Genomic DNA, 21,624 nt, shown 5'->3' with positions numbered 1-21,624 from the left:
TGGGCCAAAATGATAAATATGAAAACATTAACATAGAAACAAATGCAAACACCATAATGAGATTAATCTAAGGCTCTATCACATATTCGGATGAATATAATTTCAAGAAACCATATGGGTGTTCCGAGACCACACCTCAAGTACAATAATGCAGTTTGATTCCTTGTTTGGAAGAAAGATGTAACCCTGCTGGATAATGTACAAGAAAAAAAAACAACAAGTCCCAGCCTTGTGAACCAATCATAACAATTATGACTAAAGAAATTACCTGTGGCTCCAATCATTCTTTATCATCATTTCAGAGGGGATATGATCAAGACTTTCAAGATCAAGAGGGGTATATACAATGACAGTAACACTTGAACTCAGTGAGCCATATGAGCATCACCAAAGGCTACAGATATAAGCCAGTTAAACATCACTGCAAAACCAAGCCATTCCAAGACAGCTAGAGCCAAAGAATCATGTGGTAGAAGCACCAAGCATCCTGGCCTTTGAAAGACATCTTGGCAAGCACTGGGCAAACCTGGACCTGAAGCATCACTACAAGATACCCATAGACCTGTTGTCCTATTCTGTAAGAACCATCTGCAACTGAGAGGAAGTGTCTCACGACACTGATAAAAATCTGGAAACGCAGGCCATATAAAACCACCTATAATAATCCAGACTCCACCAAACAGGACTATGGAAGGCCAAACAAATGTACAAGCATCCTGCTTGAGTAATTCATGGCACATTTGTTTTCACAATTCTCCATTTAATTTTAACCTGTTCACTTGGTAACACAGTAAGGTCCATGACAGCAGGCTGTGAAATAACTGAAGACAGCTGCTGCAACTTTAGATACCATAAATACAAGGTGACCTTATAATTTACTCGACCACTTCCAGTAGATAATTCTGATAATAATGCCAGCCCTCTCATTTCAAAGAAACATTGACCAGTAGGGCTTATGAAATTCTTCCAAATAAAACTAGTTTGCTGCAAGTCATTCACACAAATTCAAGTCACTGTCAGTGTGACGTTTGACAGTTACAATAATAACTGTCCTTAATTAACATCTTCACAGCTTCCAGCAAGTATTATGCCGTGATTCCATTGATTACGGGTTGCACTAATGACAAAAAGTGGAAAGGGTCCATGGGGATTTTTTTAAGATTCCCAAAAGGGCTATTAAGTGCTTGAGACCCAGTTATAATGGTGTTCTGTATAATTCCTTTCTCCATGGAAAAAATTGAAAGTAAATATGAACTTTTTCTATTTGGAGTTTTTTTTTTTTTAAGCTGACTTGAAATATTACTGTAAAGCTTTTCCGAGAATCTCAGAGCCACATGTATGCAACAATGACAAGTATCTCTTAGGGTAATATATTGTATTCTTAGTTGAAAGAATATAATAATTATTAAATTTCTGCATGCTACTCTATTTTGTAAATAAAATTCTGTGTACAGTATCATTGGTGCCTTAGTAAGAGACTAACTTATCAACTATTTGTTGTCCATATTGCAGAAGAGCATTTTTACCTTTTCTCCAGGGTCTGATACCTTTGGCATGAATTAATCAGTTTAATCTCTGGGTGTGCAGTTTTATTACACACAATTCAAAGCAGTAACCATCAAATATTCATGCATGAGAAAACTCTTACCATTCATAAATTGTTCAGATCCTGCCATACTGTGAAGACATTGATAGTCATTGTCAGTGCTTCCTTCCTGCAGTGAATAGAAATGGTTTTCAGAATCTGCTGCTTTCCATGGTGAAAGGTTTACTGCTGACTATTACTTATGCTGCACTGGGGATACTGATGATTTGTGTCCTTATTGGGGAGATGGAAGATTTGGGTTCTTAATCAGTTTGTTAGAAAATGAAAAATTTAAGATTCACAAGAGCTTTTACATTTTCACTGATGCACTTCTTTGACAAAAACTCACCTAAACGGTGAGGCTGGAGCATATTCATATATCAATAAAATGATCACCAGTGAACAGCCCGTGTCTCATTTTTTGCGTCATTTAAGGGGCTGATACATCATGAGCATCCATGGTGTTCATCAGATAGGATAAATAATTTTAGTGATATAAAACTGAGGACTTATTTTTATTGTTCATTTGTTGATCCTAGCAAAGCACAAGGTATTGGCAAATGCTTGAGTGTCTGATTGTATTGGGCCATCAGCATAGGTCAGTATTTACAGAATTCTTTTTTAGCATTTATCATCATTGTCATCATCATCCAGACCTCATATCCCACTCTTCAGTGGGGTGAGGTAGGGTCCAGAGCCAGAAATAGCTTTATAGAATCAGATAATAACCAACGTTTGTTCAATGGACCACACTCTCATTCACTCGCCATTCAGACCTCCAGAATCCTGGTTCCACATGGTAGGCCAAAACCTCATTTTGCAGGTAGCTTCATATTTACCTATTCAACAATGTCACTCCAATGACTGTCACATTAAAAAGGGGTGCCAACCAGAGTTTGGCACAAAATTCATCCAGCCAGCTCTGTTTCTTTATCAGTTCCCTAGCCTCATCAGCTTCCATACCTGTCTTTTTAACAAACTCATTTGCCACATCTATCTATCTGCCTTTCCACATTACCTTTCACTCTCATACTTTGTCAGATACACAGTTTTCACCGTTATTCACACTCACTCTCTCCACATGGCTATGCCATCTAAGCACACACAATCATCTCTTGTGTCCACAGACTTCCCTACACTACATCTTTAACAGCTGCCCTACTCAGACCTCTGCCTCTTATCAAGGTCTTCATAGCACCAGCCTCTTTCTTCCCTGTGACACACTACTTTCCACATGTTTTACACATTTTTTTTTTTTTTCTTTCACTCAATGCACCCAGGTCTCATCAAGTCTCCATTCATCATAACATCACAGATAGGAATCATCTCTCAACAACCATAACTTTACTCATCATTTACCTTAAAGGCACGGTACTCACAGACATCTACAAAACTCTGCACCAGTCTACCAAGCTCATGTCTGGTGTATGCAAGCAGCTCTGTATCATCTGCATGTATGGTATAAACTATGAGATACTCCATCCTTCACCGTTCATTTCCAGTGCTATCCCTCTGTCCATTAACTACTATTGTTTTTATTTTATAAGCCACTAAGTATGAGGAAAGTTAACTGCTTATGTATGGCAATTCAGCATTTCTAGGCTTTGTAGAGTGACTAATGTTACTACGAAAAATGTTCAGATCTAAGTTCGCAGTACTTGTGTGTGTGTATATGTATTTATGTATGTATGAATGAATGGATGCATGAATACAAGAGAATGACATTTTTCTTTTCCTGTTCCTCAGTGGCTGTCACCAAAGTTGGGGTTACATTTTCAAGGATTCGTTTCTTAGACAAACAGATCAACATTTACCGACAGGATAAGGCTGGTGGGCATGGAGTATATTCATTTACAGAACACAATGAAAAAGTTAAAATACAGTATAAAATGATAAAAAACTAAAATGTGGACAAACTGGAGCATATTCATTTACAGAACACAATGAAAGTATTAAAATATAAAATTATAAAAAAACTAAAATGTGCCATGAATCACTCAACCAAGATACTTGTGTTTGGTCTTCCATAGTCTTGTTTGATAAATAGATCTGGATTATTAAACTTCCCTTTAGGCGGCACGTTCATGTTTGGTTTCCTTTGACGCAAGTTATCCTGGTTTCTTGCATGGACGGCACGGTCTGCTGGGTCTTCAAGCATGGTTTTGATTAGTTCTGGATCAGAGAGGCGAGTCAGCAGTTCATAGAAGCGTGCGTGACTTAAATGCTGCTTCAGTCTGTATAGCAAATAGACATCACCAATTTTGCAGCAGTTGACAACTGAGACTATTGTATTACTCACTGTGTCTTTGGCATTGAGTGGCTTGGCTACCTTCAGCATCATGAGGCGGAAGTAGGGCAGCCACATGAAGCCCAAGAATATTAAGTAAGCACAGGTTATGGTGGTCAGGATAATCAACCACACCCACACACCCAAGAACACTTTTTCATACAACTCCATCACTGTTAAATGACAACCAAATCTCTCAGTTCTCTGGCCAGTCAACTTGTTAACCACCCCTAATTCGCACTTGGCAAAAGGAGGGAAAGTTCTGGACATATAGTCTGAGAAATTGACAGGGTCACGAGTGTAAGGATAAGCCATCCATCCATAATGGAGAAAGTGCCCTTGAAACACAAAATCCAAAAACTGAAAACTTATTATATCAACAACTAATGCTACAACATTGCAAATGACAAATTTGTAATATAGTCCATTGTGAGTTTTAAGGTTGAATGCAATGTAGCGAGCTGCTCTGTCCACCAGTTCCTTTTCAATCTGGTCATAACGACACGAGTTAACAGCAAGGTCCTCAATGAGTTTCTTCACTTTGGGATTTTCAGAATTCTTGGAGATTTTACGGGGAATGTAGTAAATGCCAGCAAGCACCAGTAAGGTCCAGTGGATCCATCTGTAGAAGAGAAGAAACCTGCGCTCCTGATTTCCTTCCTCTATAAATGGGTAGGAGAGGCAGATGTTTATGTAATCAAGACGGACCTGGGTCTCTGCATTGAAATGAGAGACGCAGGTGATCACATCACGGTGGTACCAGGAGTACCACACTGCAGAGAAGCCAGCAAGTAATAGCCAGAAGGTCCACTGGTAGTGCATCTTGAGGACAAGACCATCACAGGGGGAGGTGCAAGGTACACGCTTTTTCTTGAATATGTTCACGACATTACCCACCAACTGGCGGATAATGTCTGTGCCGCCGTGACCTATGATAGCCATCTTTCAGTTCCTGAAAAACCAATTCACCGACATTAGGAACCTATTTTTGTTCCACACTATCTGAAATTAAATTGTTAATAGTGTCCACAGTTTACCATATCAGTGCCCACAACCATGCCTTTGTCTGTACAAGTCTAAAGCAAAGCCAGCCATCAAGAAGGGAAAAAATTAAAGTCAATTACTTTCATCTTTTATTGAATAAAATTAAGCAGGTGCTTAGCCAGGCAAAACAGTTCCCAAAGATAGCCATAAAACGTTAACATTGGGCTGATAAATGCAACTTTTTAAAATGCCAAAGACAAATGCATAACCTGGCAATGTCTAAAAATAAAAATACCTTAAGTACAAAAAATACACACCTACACTCTCACTGTTCATTAACCCAGCCTTCGCTGAACATACACTCAAAATATAAAAATTATGAACATCACTGCTGTCTCTTCCACTAGATGAACCCAGCTGTTTAACAATCATGAAGCCAATGCCAGCTTCACAGGTCAACAATTCTTTTGTACTCTCCATTGATAAGTACATGAATACATAGAAAAATCATATCACCACCATCCAGACGTTTTCCCACCTAAGGAGGAGGTGAGGTAAGGTCCAGAGAGCAAGAAAAAAGCCTAACAGATGGAGACCAAACATAAGGTCTGCCCAATTAAATGAGCCATGCACTCATTCACCCATGCTTCAATCCCTTGGAACAGACTCCACCTCACAGGCATAATCATCCACACTTACATTGTTCACATTACCAATCAGCTATAGTCAATATGGTGATTATCACATTACTGGGAAAAGACAGGAGTGTGAAACCTCATCATAGACTCCTCTGAGTAACTAGGTAAAATGAATCTGAATTACAGGGATCAGTATTTTCCAGTATTTCTTATTCAACTAGGATGCTGGAATTAGGTAGATAGCCTCCCTCACCAGGTGTGCTAAAGAGGACATCCTGGAACTTGCCTGGGCTCTTTGGGTTGTTCTTGCGCTGTCTGAGGTCTGGCGCACCACCACCCTTGTTGTGTCCATGAGGGTGATCTATGGCAACACTGTCCAGCATAGTGCGCAGGAAGTCTGGGTCTGAGAGTCTTGTTAGGAGCTCATAGTACCGTGCGTGGCTGAAATGTTGCTTCAGGCGATACAAGAGGTATACATCCCCAATCTTGCAGGTGCTCACAATGCTGCAGATAGTGTTACGAATAGTATCCTTTGCACTCAGGGGTTTGGCGATCCTCAACATCCAGAGGCGGGCCCAAGGAGCCCACATCAGTGCCAGGAAGATGAGATACCCAACTGTGATTGATGTCATTATTATGAGCCATACCCACAGCACCAGAAAAACTTTCTCATACAATTCCATCACAGTTAAATGGCAACCAAGACGCTCAATCCGCTTGTTGGTCAACTGAACTTCGTCATGAAGCTCACAACTAGCAAAAGGTGGAAACATCTGGGACATATAATCTGAAAAACCTTGTGGGTCACGAGAGAAGGGGTAAGCTTGGAAGCCATACCTTAAGAAACGTCCCTGAAACACAAAGTCAAGAAACTGGAAGGAAAATATGTCTACTAACAAAGCAACCAAGTTGCAAGTTACATACTTGTAGTAGAGACCATTGTGAGTCTTTAAGTTAAATGCAATATACTTTGCAGTCCGCTCTACCAACTCCCGTTCCAAACCATCATAGCGATGGGCATTCACAGCTAGGTCCTCCATCAGTTTTTTTACTTTTGAGTTCTCTGATGTCTTTGAGATCTTGCGTGGAATGTAGTAGAAGCCAGCGAGAAGCAGCAGGGTCCAGTGAATCCAGCGGTAAAAGAGTAGATAACGCCTCTGTCCACCTTCAATTTCACCCACATCATCTCCAGCTCCATCCACAAATGGATATGAAAGGCAGATATTGATATAATCTAGTCTAACTTGTGTCTCGGCATTAAAGTGAGATGCACAGGTGATAACATCTCTATGGTACCATGAATACCAAATAGCTGAGAAGCCACCTAAAAGGACCCAGAAAGTCCACTGGTAGTGCATCTTAAGCACCATGCCATCACATGGCGCTGTGCAGGGCGACGCCCGCTTATTGAAGATATTGACGACATTTCCGACAATCTGCCGGATAATGTCAAAGGATCTCCCACTCTGGCCTGGCATTACCATTCCTCTATCTCTGCAAAGGGGAGAATTGAATTACTGGCTCGATCAGATCTTCCTCCATCAGCTGTATTTCAGTATGTCAGTTTTTCATCAAACAAGTGTTAACCACTGAAAGCAAAATTTCCCACCAAAATCTATGTATCTCCACATCAAATAAAAGCATTTAAATATAAGTAAAGACAGCAGAGTTTATGTCAGTAAAAACAAAACCAGCTTTAAGAGATGAAGGAAGAATTCAGATCATGCAAAACATGTTCATCTTAGTAAGCCAATACTACTGCATGCAAAACAAAATTTGGGATTTACCTATTTAATATACAAAATTCTGGTTTCTAGTGAACCTCGTTTATATGGCTCTCAAAGCCAACTGTAAAAATGAAAAGGTGCATGAATTAGCATTATTTCTGTCCTAAAACAAGGCATCAGCATTTAAGATTATTTCTCATAACTCACATGATCAACTAGAGCAGCATTATATGACAGGCAGTGATGGGCAAGACAAGACAGCATATCCTGCCTGGAGCAAGACTTGACATTTAACAACTAGCACTAATAAGTGGGCACTAATGTGGTAACTATGAGCCTCCAGTGATGCCATTGTGACAGAACACGTAGTTCAATATCTTCAAAGTTACATTTAAAATAGTGCATGAAAAACAATGCCATCAGTGGAGTGGGTATATATAAATTCCAGGGAATATGTGGAAGCGTTAATCTATCCAACTAGCTCCCAGTGACTGCCTTATGAAGGTGAAGTGCTAGGTGGTAACATCCCACGTGCCAGAATAGTGACAACCCATCACAATAACCCTATCATGCGACTCCACAGTTGTCACTTCATTCACTCAGTTCTTTAACCCTTTGGATGTTCACTCTTATAAGGTTAATCTCCAGTCCATTTTTTTCCCCCCCATTCTTACTCTTTCCTAACAACTTCATTTTAAAAGAAGACTTTGGAGGAAGTGTTGATAGAAGATTGAATCTCTTCAGCTGAATATATCTGAGCTGAACAGAATTGTCTGACTGTTGCAAGTATTAAAATTAAATGTCATCATGCTGATGGGGTTTAATGTTAATAAAACCACCCTTACATAATTTGATCCATCACTTGAACAGAAATGTAATACTGTCATATATACATACATCACAAGCGGAAGGATTATCAGAAATAACTGAAAATGTACTCATACTGGATGATGGATAGCTAAATTCTCAGACAGTATGTCTAGATCATTAAGTAAAGCTGGAAATTTCTCAGTCAGTATCATGTTCTTAGTGAATGTGTTTTTTGGTAGTTTGCTTTAAGTCATAAGCTGAGCAGAAAATAACTGGTGGCATGTATGAGGGTGAAGTTGTATTTGTTGTTGCCCCAAACCATCTCCCCTTCAACTGGGTACTCCCAGAGATCTTTTGTTGATGTTATTATGAACGGTTTGTTGTGATAGGTGCATACGGGGTAGGGGGTGCATTACAATGACAGTGGATTATTTGGTACTGTAGTTGTATTTTGTTTTGGTAAGGATGCAGAGAAAGGCGTGTGGGGCATCACGGTCTCGCAAAATGCACTTGTGTAGGTATGGTAGTTCTGTCTAAGTAGTCTGCTGGGAGTTCATGAGTGATGCTGTTTAACTTCCAGTTTTGGATGGCTGTGAGTTCATGTACTTTAGTGGTGGATGGTGTTGGTATGTCAAAGCATTGTGTATTTTTTCTCTCTCTCTCTCTCTTTCTCTCTCTCTCCCCCTCCGAGGGTGGGATGCATCCTGTTTTGAAGCAATGAACTTGTACCTCATATTCATATTGTCCGTGATTGGGAGTACGTTTTTTACTTGGTGAATGCATATACGGTACTTTGCAATTATTTTCTTTCCTTTGTGTATCCTGTTATTGTATGGGCTTCCTTTTGTGTTTGGAAGTTTTTTTATGTTTGAAGCTGTTAAGGTGAGGTCCCAGTTTGGGCTCGTGTAACTGCATTTGTAAGCTGTTTTCAGCTATTCCTTTTGCTGTCCATAGGTAGTGTTTCAGAGTGTTTTCAAGGTGCTGTTCACTGATTTTACTTGTTTCTTGTAAAAAGGTTGTGTGTGTATCCAAAGTAAGTCTAAGAATTAGGGAGTCTCCAATGGGAATGACTGGGTAATGAGTGATATGAGTGTTTGAGATTTGTGCGTGTTTGGTATGAAGGAAGTGATAGTTGAATTGTTTGGTGACGCAGTCATTCTGTTGAAGCTAGCTCGGTGGTCTGCTGCTTGTTTAATTTTATAATGTGATGAAGCAATTGCTGGGTCATCAACATAGGATGTACTATTAATGAAGGAGAAGGGATTTGTGCATCATGTAAAAAAAAGATTAAATAGTAATGATAAGAGGAATGAACCCTGCAGGTTACCACAGAATACTTTTTGAATATGGAACTTTGGTTTGTTTAAGTGTGTGAGTCTGTCTGCTTAAGAGTAAGGTGGATGGAAGAGATATGGACTATGAGATGGGATAAACTCGGGATTGAACACGCCCTGATGAAAATCCTGCCAACAAACAGGTAAATGAAGCAGGTAGGGAAATAGCTTTAAAACTAATGAGGAACTGTAACAAAGCAGAGTTGACATGGTTAACAAGACTCTGGATAGCCGGACAGAAGGGACAGCTGCCCTGGATTCCAGTGATGGGAGACAATTACTGATTTTTAAAAATCAGTCTAAAGTAAAGCAAGCAAGAACAGGAACGCACTGTGATACCAGGGCAATGTACATCAATACAAAACCCATGCTTATACAGTACTACTGTACTTAAAAAAACTGATATTTTTATTATATAAATATACTCCCACAATAAACTGGAAGCAATGACAAGATAGCCATTACTGAAACTCAGGTTCAACCCAGGGCACCATGAAGGCTTATTACAGCTCTGTTTCAAACAAGAAAATGAAGTACAGTATATGGCTAATGGTATAAGTAAAGGTGTATAATAAGGGAAAAAAGAATCAGGTGACAGAAAAGTCCTTATAATAAAATGAAAGTATGCAATAAAAAATATATTCATGAAACTCATTCTATGCAAATGCAAAGGAGAGTGAACATTAATTTTAGGAAGAGGTACAAAAGAAACAAGCAGCAATTTCTTATGCAGAAGCACTATTGCATGGCAAATGCTAATTAGGAGGTTTAGGGCCATGGAAACCTGACTGCAGAAGGACTGCCTGAAAACAAGCCGTCAAAATAAATTTAGATAATTACAACCCATCAAAATAAATGCAGATAATGACAAATGAAGGTTACATGATGAAACCCGGGATGAAACAGTAGCAATGACTGCTGGAAAATGGTAATGCACCACAGTCAAAGAAAATGAAGATGTTATATGAGTGGGGAAGACAACACTAGAACTTATGCTAGACTTTGTTTGCATAATACTGATGAAGTTATGTTCAGTTACAAAAAATTAACAGAATAAAATAGAATGATGTTTCAATAAGAGAAAAATGCTTAGGGGAAAGCAAATGATTAATGGTTGCTGCATTACTAAGCCCACAAATGGTTATAACCTCACAGTTATGTGGTGATTTTTGGAGACACTAAGAAAATACAGTAATGAATGGATATTGGTAATGCTATGTAAACAGTACAGGTGTACAAAAATGATCATATTTGGCATGTACAAATCACTTTCAAGTTTTGCTAATTAAGACCACACTAAACTGAAGAAAAACTGCCAACTGTAATTTCATTTATATTTACAAAAATAATATAAAAAATTCCCCCAATTTGCAGTTGCAACTGAAAGGAGAGGCTAAGATACAGCTGTACCTCTGCTTACGTGGCTTGAGTGTTAACCTGGTGGACCGCATATGTGGAATCTGAGTTAGTGGGCCCCCTATGACCCCAACTAGACTACAGATATGCTTCCTAAAGGCATAACATACTGTATAAAGGATATGGTGGTATAAGAATGTGACACTAAAGAGGCTTAAAACAATAAAAAGTGCCAAGAAACCCACCATGACAATGACAATGATGACAGCAGGTTGGTTCAATAAGGAGGGCTCTGGGGCTGAGGAGCTGAGGCTGGGATTTGCCTTTGCAGTGTTAAGTTGTACCCTCAAACCCCTTGAACTTTTTGCAGTCAGCTGACAAAGCCTTCGCTGCTGCTGGAGAGTTGTCTGGTGAGGTTGCCTGGTATGGCTGAGGTGGGGAGGCAGGAGCTGGATGGTATAGCAGCTGAGGGCAGGCAGTCATGAGCTGCTGAAGCCTATTCTCAACAGATTTCAAAGATCTGTCCAGACTCTTTTTTTAAAACCTGGTACAGCTGCGCATGAAGCTCATCACAGATAGGGATGTTGTAAATTTCAATAATTATCTTATCCTTGACCTTGTCACCAAGGTTGAAGATGTTACATAGTACAGTATCCCATGTTTTGGTAGGGCTTGCTGTGGCTTTGGCTGTCTTTTCTCTGCTTCCTTGTCGTCCAAGCCAATGGTATCCTCTCCCGCAACACCTGGCCCTCTCCAAGCCTCTCAGGCATGCTTTCCCAGGTTATGTCAGTAAATCTCTTACCTGGGATGCATGTAGCACCTCTGCCATAGCCACTAAAGCATCCACGAGGAGAGTGGCAGAGTGTAAGGTAGACATGAAGCAACAACTTTTTCTACCTTTGGTTGATCACCTCGGGTGTTACTTTGCTAATGCACTAACAACACTTTCTTGTGCACCCTTCTGGCTGTAATTTCTCCAGAAGTCCTTTATATTCATTGATGAGACAGAAGTATATTGCTATACTGTCCCAGCACCATGGAAAAAATTGGTATCAATCCACTCTCCTGGTTCTCCACCTCCATATCTTTCATCTCTTCACTCCCCAGTGTTGCCTCAATCAACTGCTCAAAAACGAGCTTCTAATAGTCTGTTGAAAGCTGAGATTATTTCTTGGCCCAATGGCTGTACTGTTGATGTTGCATTAGGTGGCAAGATGAGAGTCTTAACAACAGGGTGCTGACCGACTAGGTAATCTGGATGGTAAAGGCAGTTGTACTGGTTTAAGATGATAATGAATGGCAGCTTGCACTGCTCGTAGAAGGTCTTTGCTATGGGTATGAGCATGTTGTTGAACCAAGCTTTGACAACTGAAGCAGTTGCCCATCCTTTATGATCAAAAGTCCATCTCCAGCTTCTCCAAACTGACACTCACAAGTGATGTAAGTAAAGAAATGGAACTGGCTGTAGTCTGCTGTCAGTTGCACTAATTTTCAACACCAGATTAAGGCATTTTTTGCTCACCTTAAAACCTAGGGTGCTCTTTTCCTCCAGTGGGGAATGTAAATGAAGAGAGGTATTTCCATGAAAAGCCAGTCTTGTCCCTGTTAACACTTGGCCTACCTCACAGTCCCCATCCTCTACAACCTTCAAAAGCTTATAAAAAGTTAGCTGCAGTCTGATCAACACTAGCCATCTCACCATGGAATCTTGCACTGCATGCCTTCTTCCTTCACAGAAACTTTCGAACCATCCTTTGCTTGTGTTTAATGAAAAAGTGAGGTCAGCTCTCATGATAAATGCCACTCGAATGGATTTCCTTAGCTTTACCTTATAATACTGCTGTCTGCTGGGTGATTCTGCTCATGATGATAAAAATAAATTAGTGTTAATTAACACTTTGTTCACCACCATCAATCTTATTTCACTCGAAGATTGTTGAAAGATGCCATGCTTGTTTAATAGATTTTTTTCTCAGTACTGTTGATTCATTAATGATATCTACAATACTTTGATGGTTGTTCAAGTGCCTTATCATTTCTTGTCATCAAACTGAGAGGCTTATGGTTCCATTAGACAATGAAGGGGGAGTAGACACTGTCTTGAAGCACACACTGGCAAGACAGCACAAGTTACTTGTAGCAAAAAGTACAGAATCACTCCTAGCAAATGTCACTGGCAGGGGCCACTGCAGATTCATGCACTATACAACCAAAGAAAGTCACTGGCAGGGTCCACTGGAGATGCACACACTTTGTGGCTGAACCAAGAATCTCTTGACAGAGGTAATGAGGATGCACACAGGACATGACCATTTCAAAAAATACCTAGCATGGTACCACCAGAGTCATACACAAGCTACTGCCTTCCAGTCACTAGCAGGATACAAGTGAACTGTAGATAGTACCCTCCGCACCGTCATCCTGCACAGTTGGCTTTTTACATGGGATAACATGGCATTTTAGCCTCAGCTGCACATACCTTCATCAAGGTGGAGGTGATGCACCAAGACAGTGGTGTAAATGTTGCTTCATTTTTTTTTTTTTTTTTTTAACTACTGCAGTGATTTTAGCCACAGTTAATGGGCACCTTGCTAAATTGGACACAATGTATGGGCAACAAGCAAGTGGAGTCCATACATTTGAAGTACACATAAGAAGAGGTATAACTGTATTCTCAAACATGTCTCGGATTTATAAATTACAACTATTTATAAATTTACTATTACTTTGCATTGTACTGTACTGTGTTAACCTTGTCAATTACTTGTACACATGGATGGGAATATGGAGGTGCCTAACCAATGAGCATAAGAAGTTAAGTGAAGTAGAATGAGGAGGAATGTATGAATACTGATTGCATGCATGTGCTACCATCATTCTGCCAATGCACAGAGCAAAACAGGGCCAGGTGTTATAAAGCCAGTATATATTTACTCTCAGCCTCACTGACAGGTAGATATCATCTATAGAAACACATTTGCAATACTTCCTTCATAAATCATTGGTAACAGAGGTATAGTGCCCATAAAAAACACCTTGAGGTTGCCTGCTTTGGAATGTTTACATCCCCTACCAGGTTGGATGGTGGCACCTATCATAAAACACATCTGACTGCTTAAGTGTTGTTAGGATACGTGGGGTAGGGAAATGTTTAAAATAGGCTGTACTAACTCTCTGGTCCTTTTGTTTTTTCATCACTCAAAAAACTTCAGTTAGGTTTGTCTCAAAAACTGACAGTCAATATCTCATGAATCACAAAAAAAAAAAAAAAACAGGAAAACAAAGTACTGATGAACTCCATTAAGTAAAAATTTACTAAAGACCATGAAACTCTCAATCTACAAAAATCTTCAAGCAAATTAAGGCTAACTCCACTCAGAAAATTCATTAAAGAATAATATTGTACTGTGATTTTTAACTGACAATATACAATACAAAAACATGTGAGATTGAATTCAGTAGAGCCTAGGTGTTGAAGCACAGTTCTTGGAAGAAAATATTTCTTGTGACTGTATGGTAAAAGTTCAAGAATGCATACACATAGAATAGGTATGGCTTAAGAAGGCACAAGTATGTATTCTAAAAGATATGGTTGGTTTGGAAGTACTGAGAAAGGTGTGTGTGAAATGTCATGTTAGAAGCTGTTTCTGCAACAGTGAGCTTTGGCCAAACACAATTAGTGATGAAAGAACAAATACTCTACTAATGGAGAATGATGGGATGAACAACAAGCAATTGCAAATGAGGAATGTGACAGGCTTTGAAAGAAGCCAATGATTATGTGCAATGCACTATCTTCATTTTTTTCTTTTTTCTCTTTAGCCATAGCCTTGGATTGGAGCTGCCAAGTACTGTACTGTATGTGGTATGATAAAAGTTATCAAGGAATATCTTTATGAGATAAGACTATGTTTTCATGGCACAGTTCACTTAATAATGCATTAAGCTGATGGTCAGGTCCATTGAATTAGCATCAAATGAAAGAACCAACATTATACAACAAGCAGGACTCAAATGTCCCACATCCAGCATTTTCTGTTGTTTTGTGAATGTACGACATTTTGGATGGCACAAAGCATGCCCAGTAACTGGATGAAGGACCAGTCATCTTGGTAAATTTGCAATGTAACTTGAAACATTTCCATTAGACTTACTCAATCAAATCAAAAGCAGATAATTGTCAGGGGGCAGTACAACTTATGAGCAAGTGACTAGCACAAAATATACTAAACTGGGGTGACTGGGACTAAAGGCAGTTTATACAGGATTTCCATGACTTACAATTGTCTATTTCTCTAGTGTGTAATGCTGAGGACCTGTATCTCATCCTGCTCATAACTGGTAAGTTAGCATTATTGTCAACTTTTGTCCTTGTGAATTTATGAGAATAATGAGAAATCTCAACTTAATCTGAGCGAAATTCGGTTCCCCTGATCACCTGTTAGTGTTAGTTCTCACAAGGGATTTAACACAAGAAGACTTACTTTTCTCTTAAGAACACCATAAATGTTTTTTTCTCATTTTCTTAGTACTGTACTTAGCACTTTCACAGTTCACTTAACTGCTGTACAGAAAGTACAACAGCTGGTCCCAATATGAGGAGATTATAGCAGGCCTTGGACAGTCTTTAGGGGTGACTAGAGGGAAAGATGGTGCAAGAATGATTATAAACATAGGTTTTTATTTGTATAATGCACATTAAAAAAAAAAAAAAAAAAAAGCATGTTGGAACAAAAATGTCATATCATAGGCAAACATACTGTATGATAGTATAACAGCAAGGGGAAAGAAAGCGATGGTGTAGGGGAAATATGTAAAAGGACAGTATATATTGTAGATGTTTGCCATCCTGATAACAGCCCTCCAAAAGGAGCAAACACAGCCAAAGGGTTAATCATCTTTGCCAATACCCTAAATTTATAATTCTTCGAGTTCTAATGTATCCCTACATCACATGCATTCTCCAAGTAATCTAGACTGCTAAGCACAATTCACTCATTATTTATTCTCTACTAAGGAGCTATTCATCATCATTCTTGATTTTTCCTGTTCTTTCCACTTTATATCAAGCCCCAGCCAACCTCCCTCAAAAATACAGTATACTCCCATCCTACCCTATTCATTTACTCATACTACCATTCATTAATCTATCCAACCTTTTATTCTCTCACTCTACACCACAATCTTCAACACCTCATCTGGCACTTCCCTTTTGATATTATGGTCTTAGATACTGCACATTAGTGAAATCTGAAATTCATATGTACAATCAATACCAATTACAGTATTTCTAATTTCTGCTGCTAATGTTATGAACAACAGTTTTTTAAATTTTCTGTCATCAACAATCTATGATATAAACTTTATATATTTCTGTAAAAAAATAATGAGCAATATCACAAAATTAATATAAGCCTCCATCAGCCTCATTACTTCTGAAGCATTGATGTGAAAGTGACGGCAAGGAAGTATATGTGTACATGCCATTATATTCATTCAAATTTATTTTTTTGTGGCATGTTGACTGACGAAGATGTTATTAAATGCCACTGTGGTGCCGAAAAAGTTTGGCATAATGTCAAAATGCATCCTAAGCAAGTAATAGCTGATTCCAGACATGGTAATGAATTCTACCTCATTCACAATAACTTTCTTATTCTTAACTGCAAATAAGCCAATTTTACTTTTCCAATATCAGAGTTGATGTCAGTCACCTTGCCAAGAAAAATTACAATATTCTATATTAAAATAAATATCTGGCTTTAGCCTAGTCAATCGCTTTTTAATAACACTGTAAATTTAAAAATGGTTCAAATGATTGACATGTTTGTTGAGTCCTGGTTCGCTGAAAATGTAAACATGACATGCTTGTTCATTCCAGCTTTCCCCCAATTAATCCATTATAATTGATTAATTACCCGCTAAATGCTTTTAATAACTATCTCAGTGGACCTTGATTCATGGATCAGTTTAAAAAAAATATTAACTAGAACTATTAACATAGTGACTTTTATATTCGCTCAACTTTAATATGGTGGCAAATGTCATCATACATCGTGTGTGTATGAAAAAGGTAATTTACATTAAAGTACTCTCATTCTATAGAAATTTTGATATCTACAGGCCACAGAATGCAATGTACTGAAACAAGGTCATATAACCACAAGACCAAATACAAATTAGATCTTGCTGTGCTAGTTTTCCCCCACTTTCATGACCAGTTATATTAAATCTTCATGCCTGTACTGTACAGTACAGTCAGTCATTGAGTAATGTGTGTTTGAGTAATGCGTATTTGCTCTAACAAGGTCAGCATAATGCGACAGGTCATGATCAATACAGGGAAAAACTCAGTGCACGCGGGAAGTTAGCTGGCCTGGTGGCGCAATTTGGAAGTCTCACGCGGTGATGTCACTCGCCAGACTCGTCATGATTGGCCGGCTTACAGTATATCCCGGGACATCCACCTCAGATGACGAGGTCAAATCCGTTGCTTCAGCCCTGATTTTCTTTCCTTTCGTAGAATGCTAAGACGGTTTTAAGTACACACTTATCAAAGTCATCTTAATTCGTCACAGTTGGAAAGCGACTTTTTGTCGGCGAAGTGAATGCGGGCTCTTTTGGAAAATCCTGTTTGCTACAAGCTTTGTTTAATTTACAGTAAATTATCACTGTCCTTTCGCTCACGTTGGTGGCTTTGGCTGTTCGTGCAACTGCTATTGAGGGATCTATTAATGGTCCTCTGTTTGACCTTTCTTCTAGGAAACTGCCTAGCCCCGGGCTCCTACGCTCCTCATGGAGCAATGTAGGATTGGATGATGAATGATGGAATATTTATTCCCATTGTAAATAATTTGGTTGGCTGTGGAGGACACGGGAGCGAATTGAAGGAGAAGAATCCATGGTGGGGTATTGCTATAAGTGACCCGGGTCACGGGGTCAGGCCGCAAGACTTCCCAACATCGCAAAAACACCGTTGCCAAGTCTTATGAAAGCCACTGTTTTCATCCTCAAAAAGAGAATAATTCATAACAACTATATAGCTTCTTTTTAGAAAAAATCTACAGAGAGTATTTAAAATACATTTACAAGTAAGTAATAGCAAAAAATATGACACTTGTCTTTCATAATCACAGAGTTGGCATTTACGCATTTTTTACACAGTCGACGCACCCAAAGTGACGATAGAATGGAAACACCATAGCATGGTGCTTGTCCAGTCTCTATTGTCCACGTTAATCGATGCTTGACTGTACTATACAGTACAGTACCGTACTACAGTTTTCCTGTAGAATATACTCTCAGAATATAAATTGCTTGGGTCCAAAGAGTAAGGAAAATATCCAAGTAGAAAGATAACCAAGAATTCAAGTAAAAAACTGCCTATAGTTTAATGAAAAATAAAAACATTGAAGTACCATGCATCAGTAATTTATCATGTTATTATCCATGTCCACAAGAAAAGCATCTAATATGCACGGACTGTGTGAGGACAGGCATTATCAATACGCCCCCTATCACGTGAAATGGGCTTTTGGAAAGTGGAAGTTTTTGGAAATTGGATTTTTTTTATTTAGGAGTTTGTTTTATTGCCTACCGGTACTTTAAACTATTTTAATGCAATGCATACACTATGCACTAAACTGTAAATTCATAACCACAACAATACGTTCAGTACCCGGTACTTATACTGTACATGTGATTCAATTAACTAATTTTGACACACAAATGTGATGGGAAATAATCAGTGCAGTACAGTACTGTATTCTTATAAAATTCTCAGTCTTGCAGTCATTTTGAAAACCAAAAAGCATTACAGTAATTACAATAATTAATATGTATTATTGCTGTTCCTACATCATTTGAACCATTTCGTTTGCCTAAAAAATATGAGGCATATGGGATCACCAACCTTTGGCTCTGAGGGGGTTTGGGTCTGGTGGGTGCCGAGTCGTAGGAAGCCAGAAGCTGACGCAGGCTGAGGTCGACGTCACTCATGTGCTGTGCTCTGGAGGGGCCTCGTTGAGCTCAGTGCTGCCCCATGGACAGCTGGGTCCTCCTCTCACACACACACTCCCTCACACACCACACACCTCGGCACTCCTGTCAGAGGCTCTTCATCACGCCTGGAACAAGGAATAATGTTAAGGCAAATTATTATTGTAACTGAAAGAAAAAGTGCTTCATCATTCTTGCAACCCAGTTAATATTGGTCAGGTAAAGTATTTGGAAGTAAAAAGCTCATCACACCTAGAACACAAGGAATATTGATCAGGCAGTACAGTATATTATGGGCAGGAAAACACCTTTTAATCAGTTGCAACTGTTAATGTTTAACATTTAGCACCACAGCCGTACACCTCTCAATACACTATGGAGGAACAGGTCTTCCAATTATCTTTATACTGAAAAACAAAACACTTGAGTGGAGGAAGGTTCAAACTCCTAAATGACTGAGCGGAATTCCTTTTACCTAAATACTGAAAGGCAGAAAATAGAAGTGAATTCACCGAGCTAGACCTTGATCGATCATATTGCCCCACTAGGTGACAGGAGAGCGCTACCTCTCCCAGCAGGGAAGCTAACCCGGTGGGGCTCGAGCTTTCGGCCCTTCCGTCTTGAGTCAGGCGCTCTATCACTGAGCCACCCTGCCACCTAGTAAGAGTCAGTTAATATGCTCACCAGTTTATGCAATAGGCCTACCTATGTAAGTTACTTAAATCTACAGACTATAATGACAATTAAAAGCATGATCATGTTCGTGGTATTACTGCAAATGGATAAGGATAACCGCATTAACACTGGTGTTGAAGGAAATTTAACTAGACAAACACGTCGGTCGACTGTATGCTGCAGTTACTAACCGTGTCGGTGGTCAGGCCATAGGTCTACAGTACAATAATTATGAATTTTATTATGGGTACTGAAAACCTTACCCATACTGAAATTATTTTTCTTGTAATACATATATATGACCTTGTTACTGCTGATGTTGCAGCATTATTAATGCTACGACACCATTACATGTAATTCCGCAGCCATTTCTAGCCAGTTAGCATCCAAACTCCTCAGCCAATACCACAAAGTGACCTTTGCAAACGTGTTGCCAACCGCATTTGCCAAAGCTCGTACAGCTCAAACCGCATCTAATCGATATTCTACTAGTAGCATTTCGCATAACTGCATGGTAGACTGCAACTTTTGTCACAATCTATGTATTGTAAAATACCACTACCATATCATGTCTGATTGGTCCACGTGGCTTGGAGCTGGTTAGCACGTGGCATGTCATGTGATTCTGTGGTATTTGAAAGACATACTGATAGTCAGTGCTGGTGCAGTTACAATACAACAGCCTAGTTTTGGTATCCACGAGAAAGGACAACCTGGTCAGGTATCCACGAGAAAGGACAACCTGGTTTGGTATCCGCGAGAAAGGACAGCCTAGTTTGCATGACAGGCTCCACGGCTGTCATGCAATGAGCAGAACGGAGCGTTATGGCTTGACACGACGCATTAAAAAAAAAAAAAAAAATTGCATGATGACTATAGCCTTATGGACGTCCGCGTTGTAATGTATTGTGGACTGTAAACACAAGTGAAAACTGAATGATCGCATATAGGCACAATCACAAACCATTGGATGGCACTACGAAAACAAATTTTTAGTTACGGTACATGCAAGCGACGCCATGGCGTTGCAAGACGCTAGGATTAATTGAGTGATGTACTGTGTATTCAAGCGTATTGCCATGAACATATTTTATTACACTGGATGATGATACAGGCATGGTCGTGGGGGAATTAGTATTGGTTATGAAATTTCTTTTTTAATACCCATCCCTTTTTTATCTTTTTCCCCTTTCACACTTTCCTATAAAATGTCCACACCAGTTTTACTATACTGCGTTGTGTTCTATCTGACTTTTTCCTGCCAGCTTCGGCTGGAGGGTTTGGAGCGGGAAGAGCCGCCTTCTTTGCCTGCTTAACGTAGGTAAGACCATTGGAGACACTAAATACAGCTTAGATAACAAAGAAATTAGCAAATCGGAATGCGAGAGGGATCTAGGAGTTATGGTTAGTAACGACCTTAAACCAAGGCAACAGTGTATTAATGCGAGAAATAAAGCAAATAGGGTCCTAGGATTTATTTCGAGAAGCGTGAGCAACAGATCATCAAAAGTAATACTGATATTAAACTTTATCTAGCATTAGAAAGGCCACATTTAGACTACGCAGTACAATTTTGGTGTCCTTACGATAGAATGGATATTAATTCGTTAGAAAATGTACAGAGAAGAATGACAAAAATTATACATGACGTCCGGAACCTGTTATATGAAGAGACTGAAAAGACTAAGTCTGCATTCGCTAGAGAGGCGTAGTGTAAGGGGAGACTTAATTGAGGTGTTTAAGTGGATGAAGGGTATAAATAAGGGAGATATTAGCAAGGTACTTAAAGTGAGCATACAGGATAGAACTAGAAATAATGGTTTCAAACTAGAAAAATTCCGTTTCAATGAGGAAATAGGCAGAAATTGGTTTGGTAATAGAGTAGTAGACGAATGGAATAAGCATAGGCTAGATAAGCATATGACAAATAATGGGTGGATATAGAAAAAAGAAAATCTTATAACCAATACTAATTCATAATTTTTCCTTTTCAGGTTACACTATGATAGTCTCTATTCTTTCACACTTTCCTGTAAAATGTTCACGCCAGTTTTTCTGTACTGCGTGGTGTTCTTTCTGACTTTTTCCTGCCGGCTTCGGCTGGTGGGTTTGGAGGGCGGGGGAGAACCCTTCTTCTTTGCTATCCTTATCTCATTCTAGTAGTTCAGTTACTCTTCTAGGAGCTGCCTAGCATGGGCCATCCGGCCTACTTCAGTTATCCTCTCTTCTT

At 39.3% G+C, this 21,624-nt stretch overlaps 1 protein-coding gene across 5 annotated transcripts in view; it reads right to left on the bottom strand.

Moving 5' to 3' along the window:
• Positions 1-1,553: 1,553 nt before the first annotated feature.
• LOC145417738 (innexin inx2-like) overlaps positions 1,554-21,624 on the bottom strand; it is a 229,663-nt gene continuing 209,592 nt past the window's right edge. The window contains exons 2-4 of one of the 5 annotated variants that reach the window (XM_080286344.1): positions 18,634-18,847; positions 5,781-6,988; positions 4,661-4,824 (exon numbers count right to left, since the gene is read on the bottom strand). In XM_080286344.1, the coding sequence (XP_080142470.1) occupies positions 4,802-4,824; positions 5,781-6,988; positions 18,634-18,719 (1,317 nt within the window). In that variant the 5' untranslated portion in view covers positions 18,720-18,847 and the 3' untranslated portion in view covers positions 4,661-4,801. Of the gene's footprint in view, positions 4,825-4,896; positions 6,989-7,281; positions 7,343-18,633; positions 18,848-21,624 lie in introns of those variants that run through there. The other 4 variants (XM_080286345.1, XM_080286346.1, XM_080286343.1 and 1 more) reach the window with 4 other exon arrangements.

Source organism: Coenobita brevimanus, chromosome 111, assembly GCF_032717465.1.
Source record: "Coenobita brevimanus isolate Jiangsu-jjx chromosome 111, ASM3271746v2, whole genome shotgun sequence".
NCBI lineage: Eukaryota > Metazoa > Arthropoda > Malacostraca > Decapoda > Coenobitidae > Coenobita > Coenobita brevimanus.
This window is presented reverse-complemented; position numbering and strand designations above follow the sequence as displayed.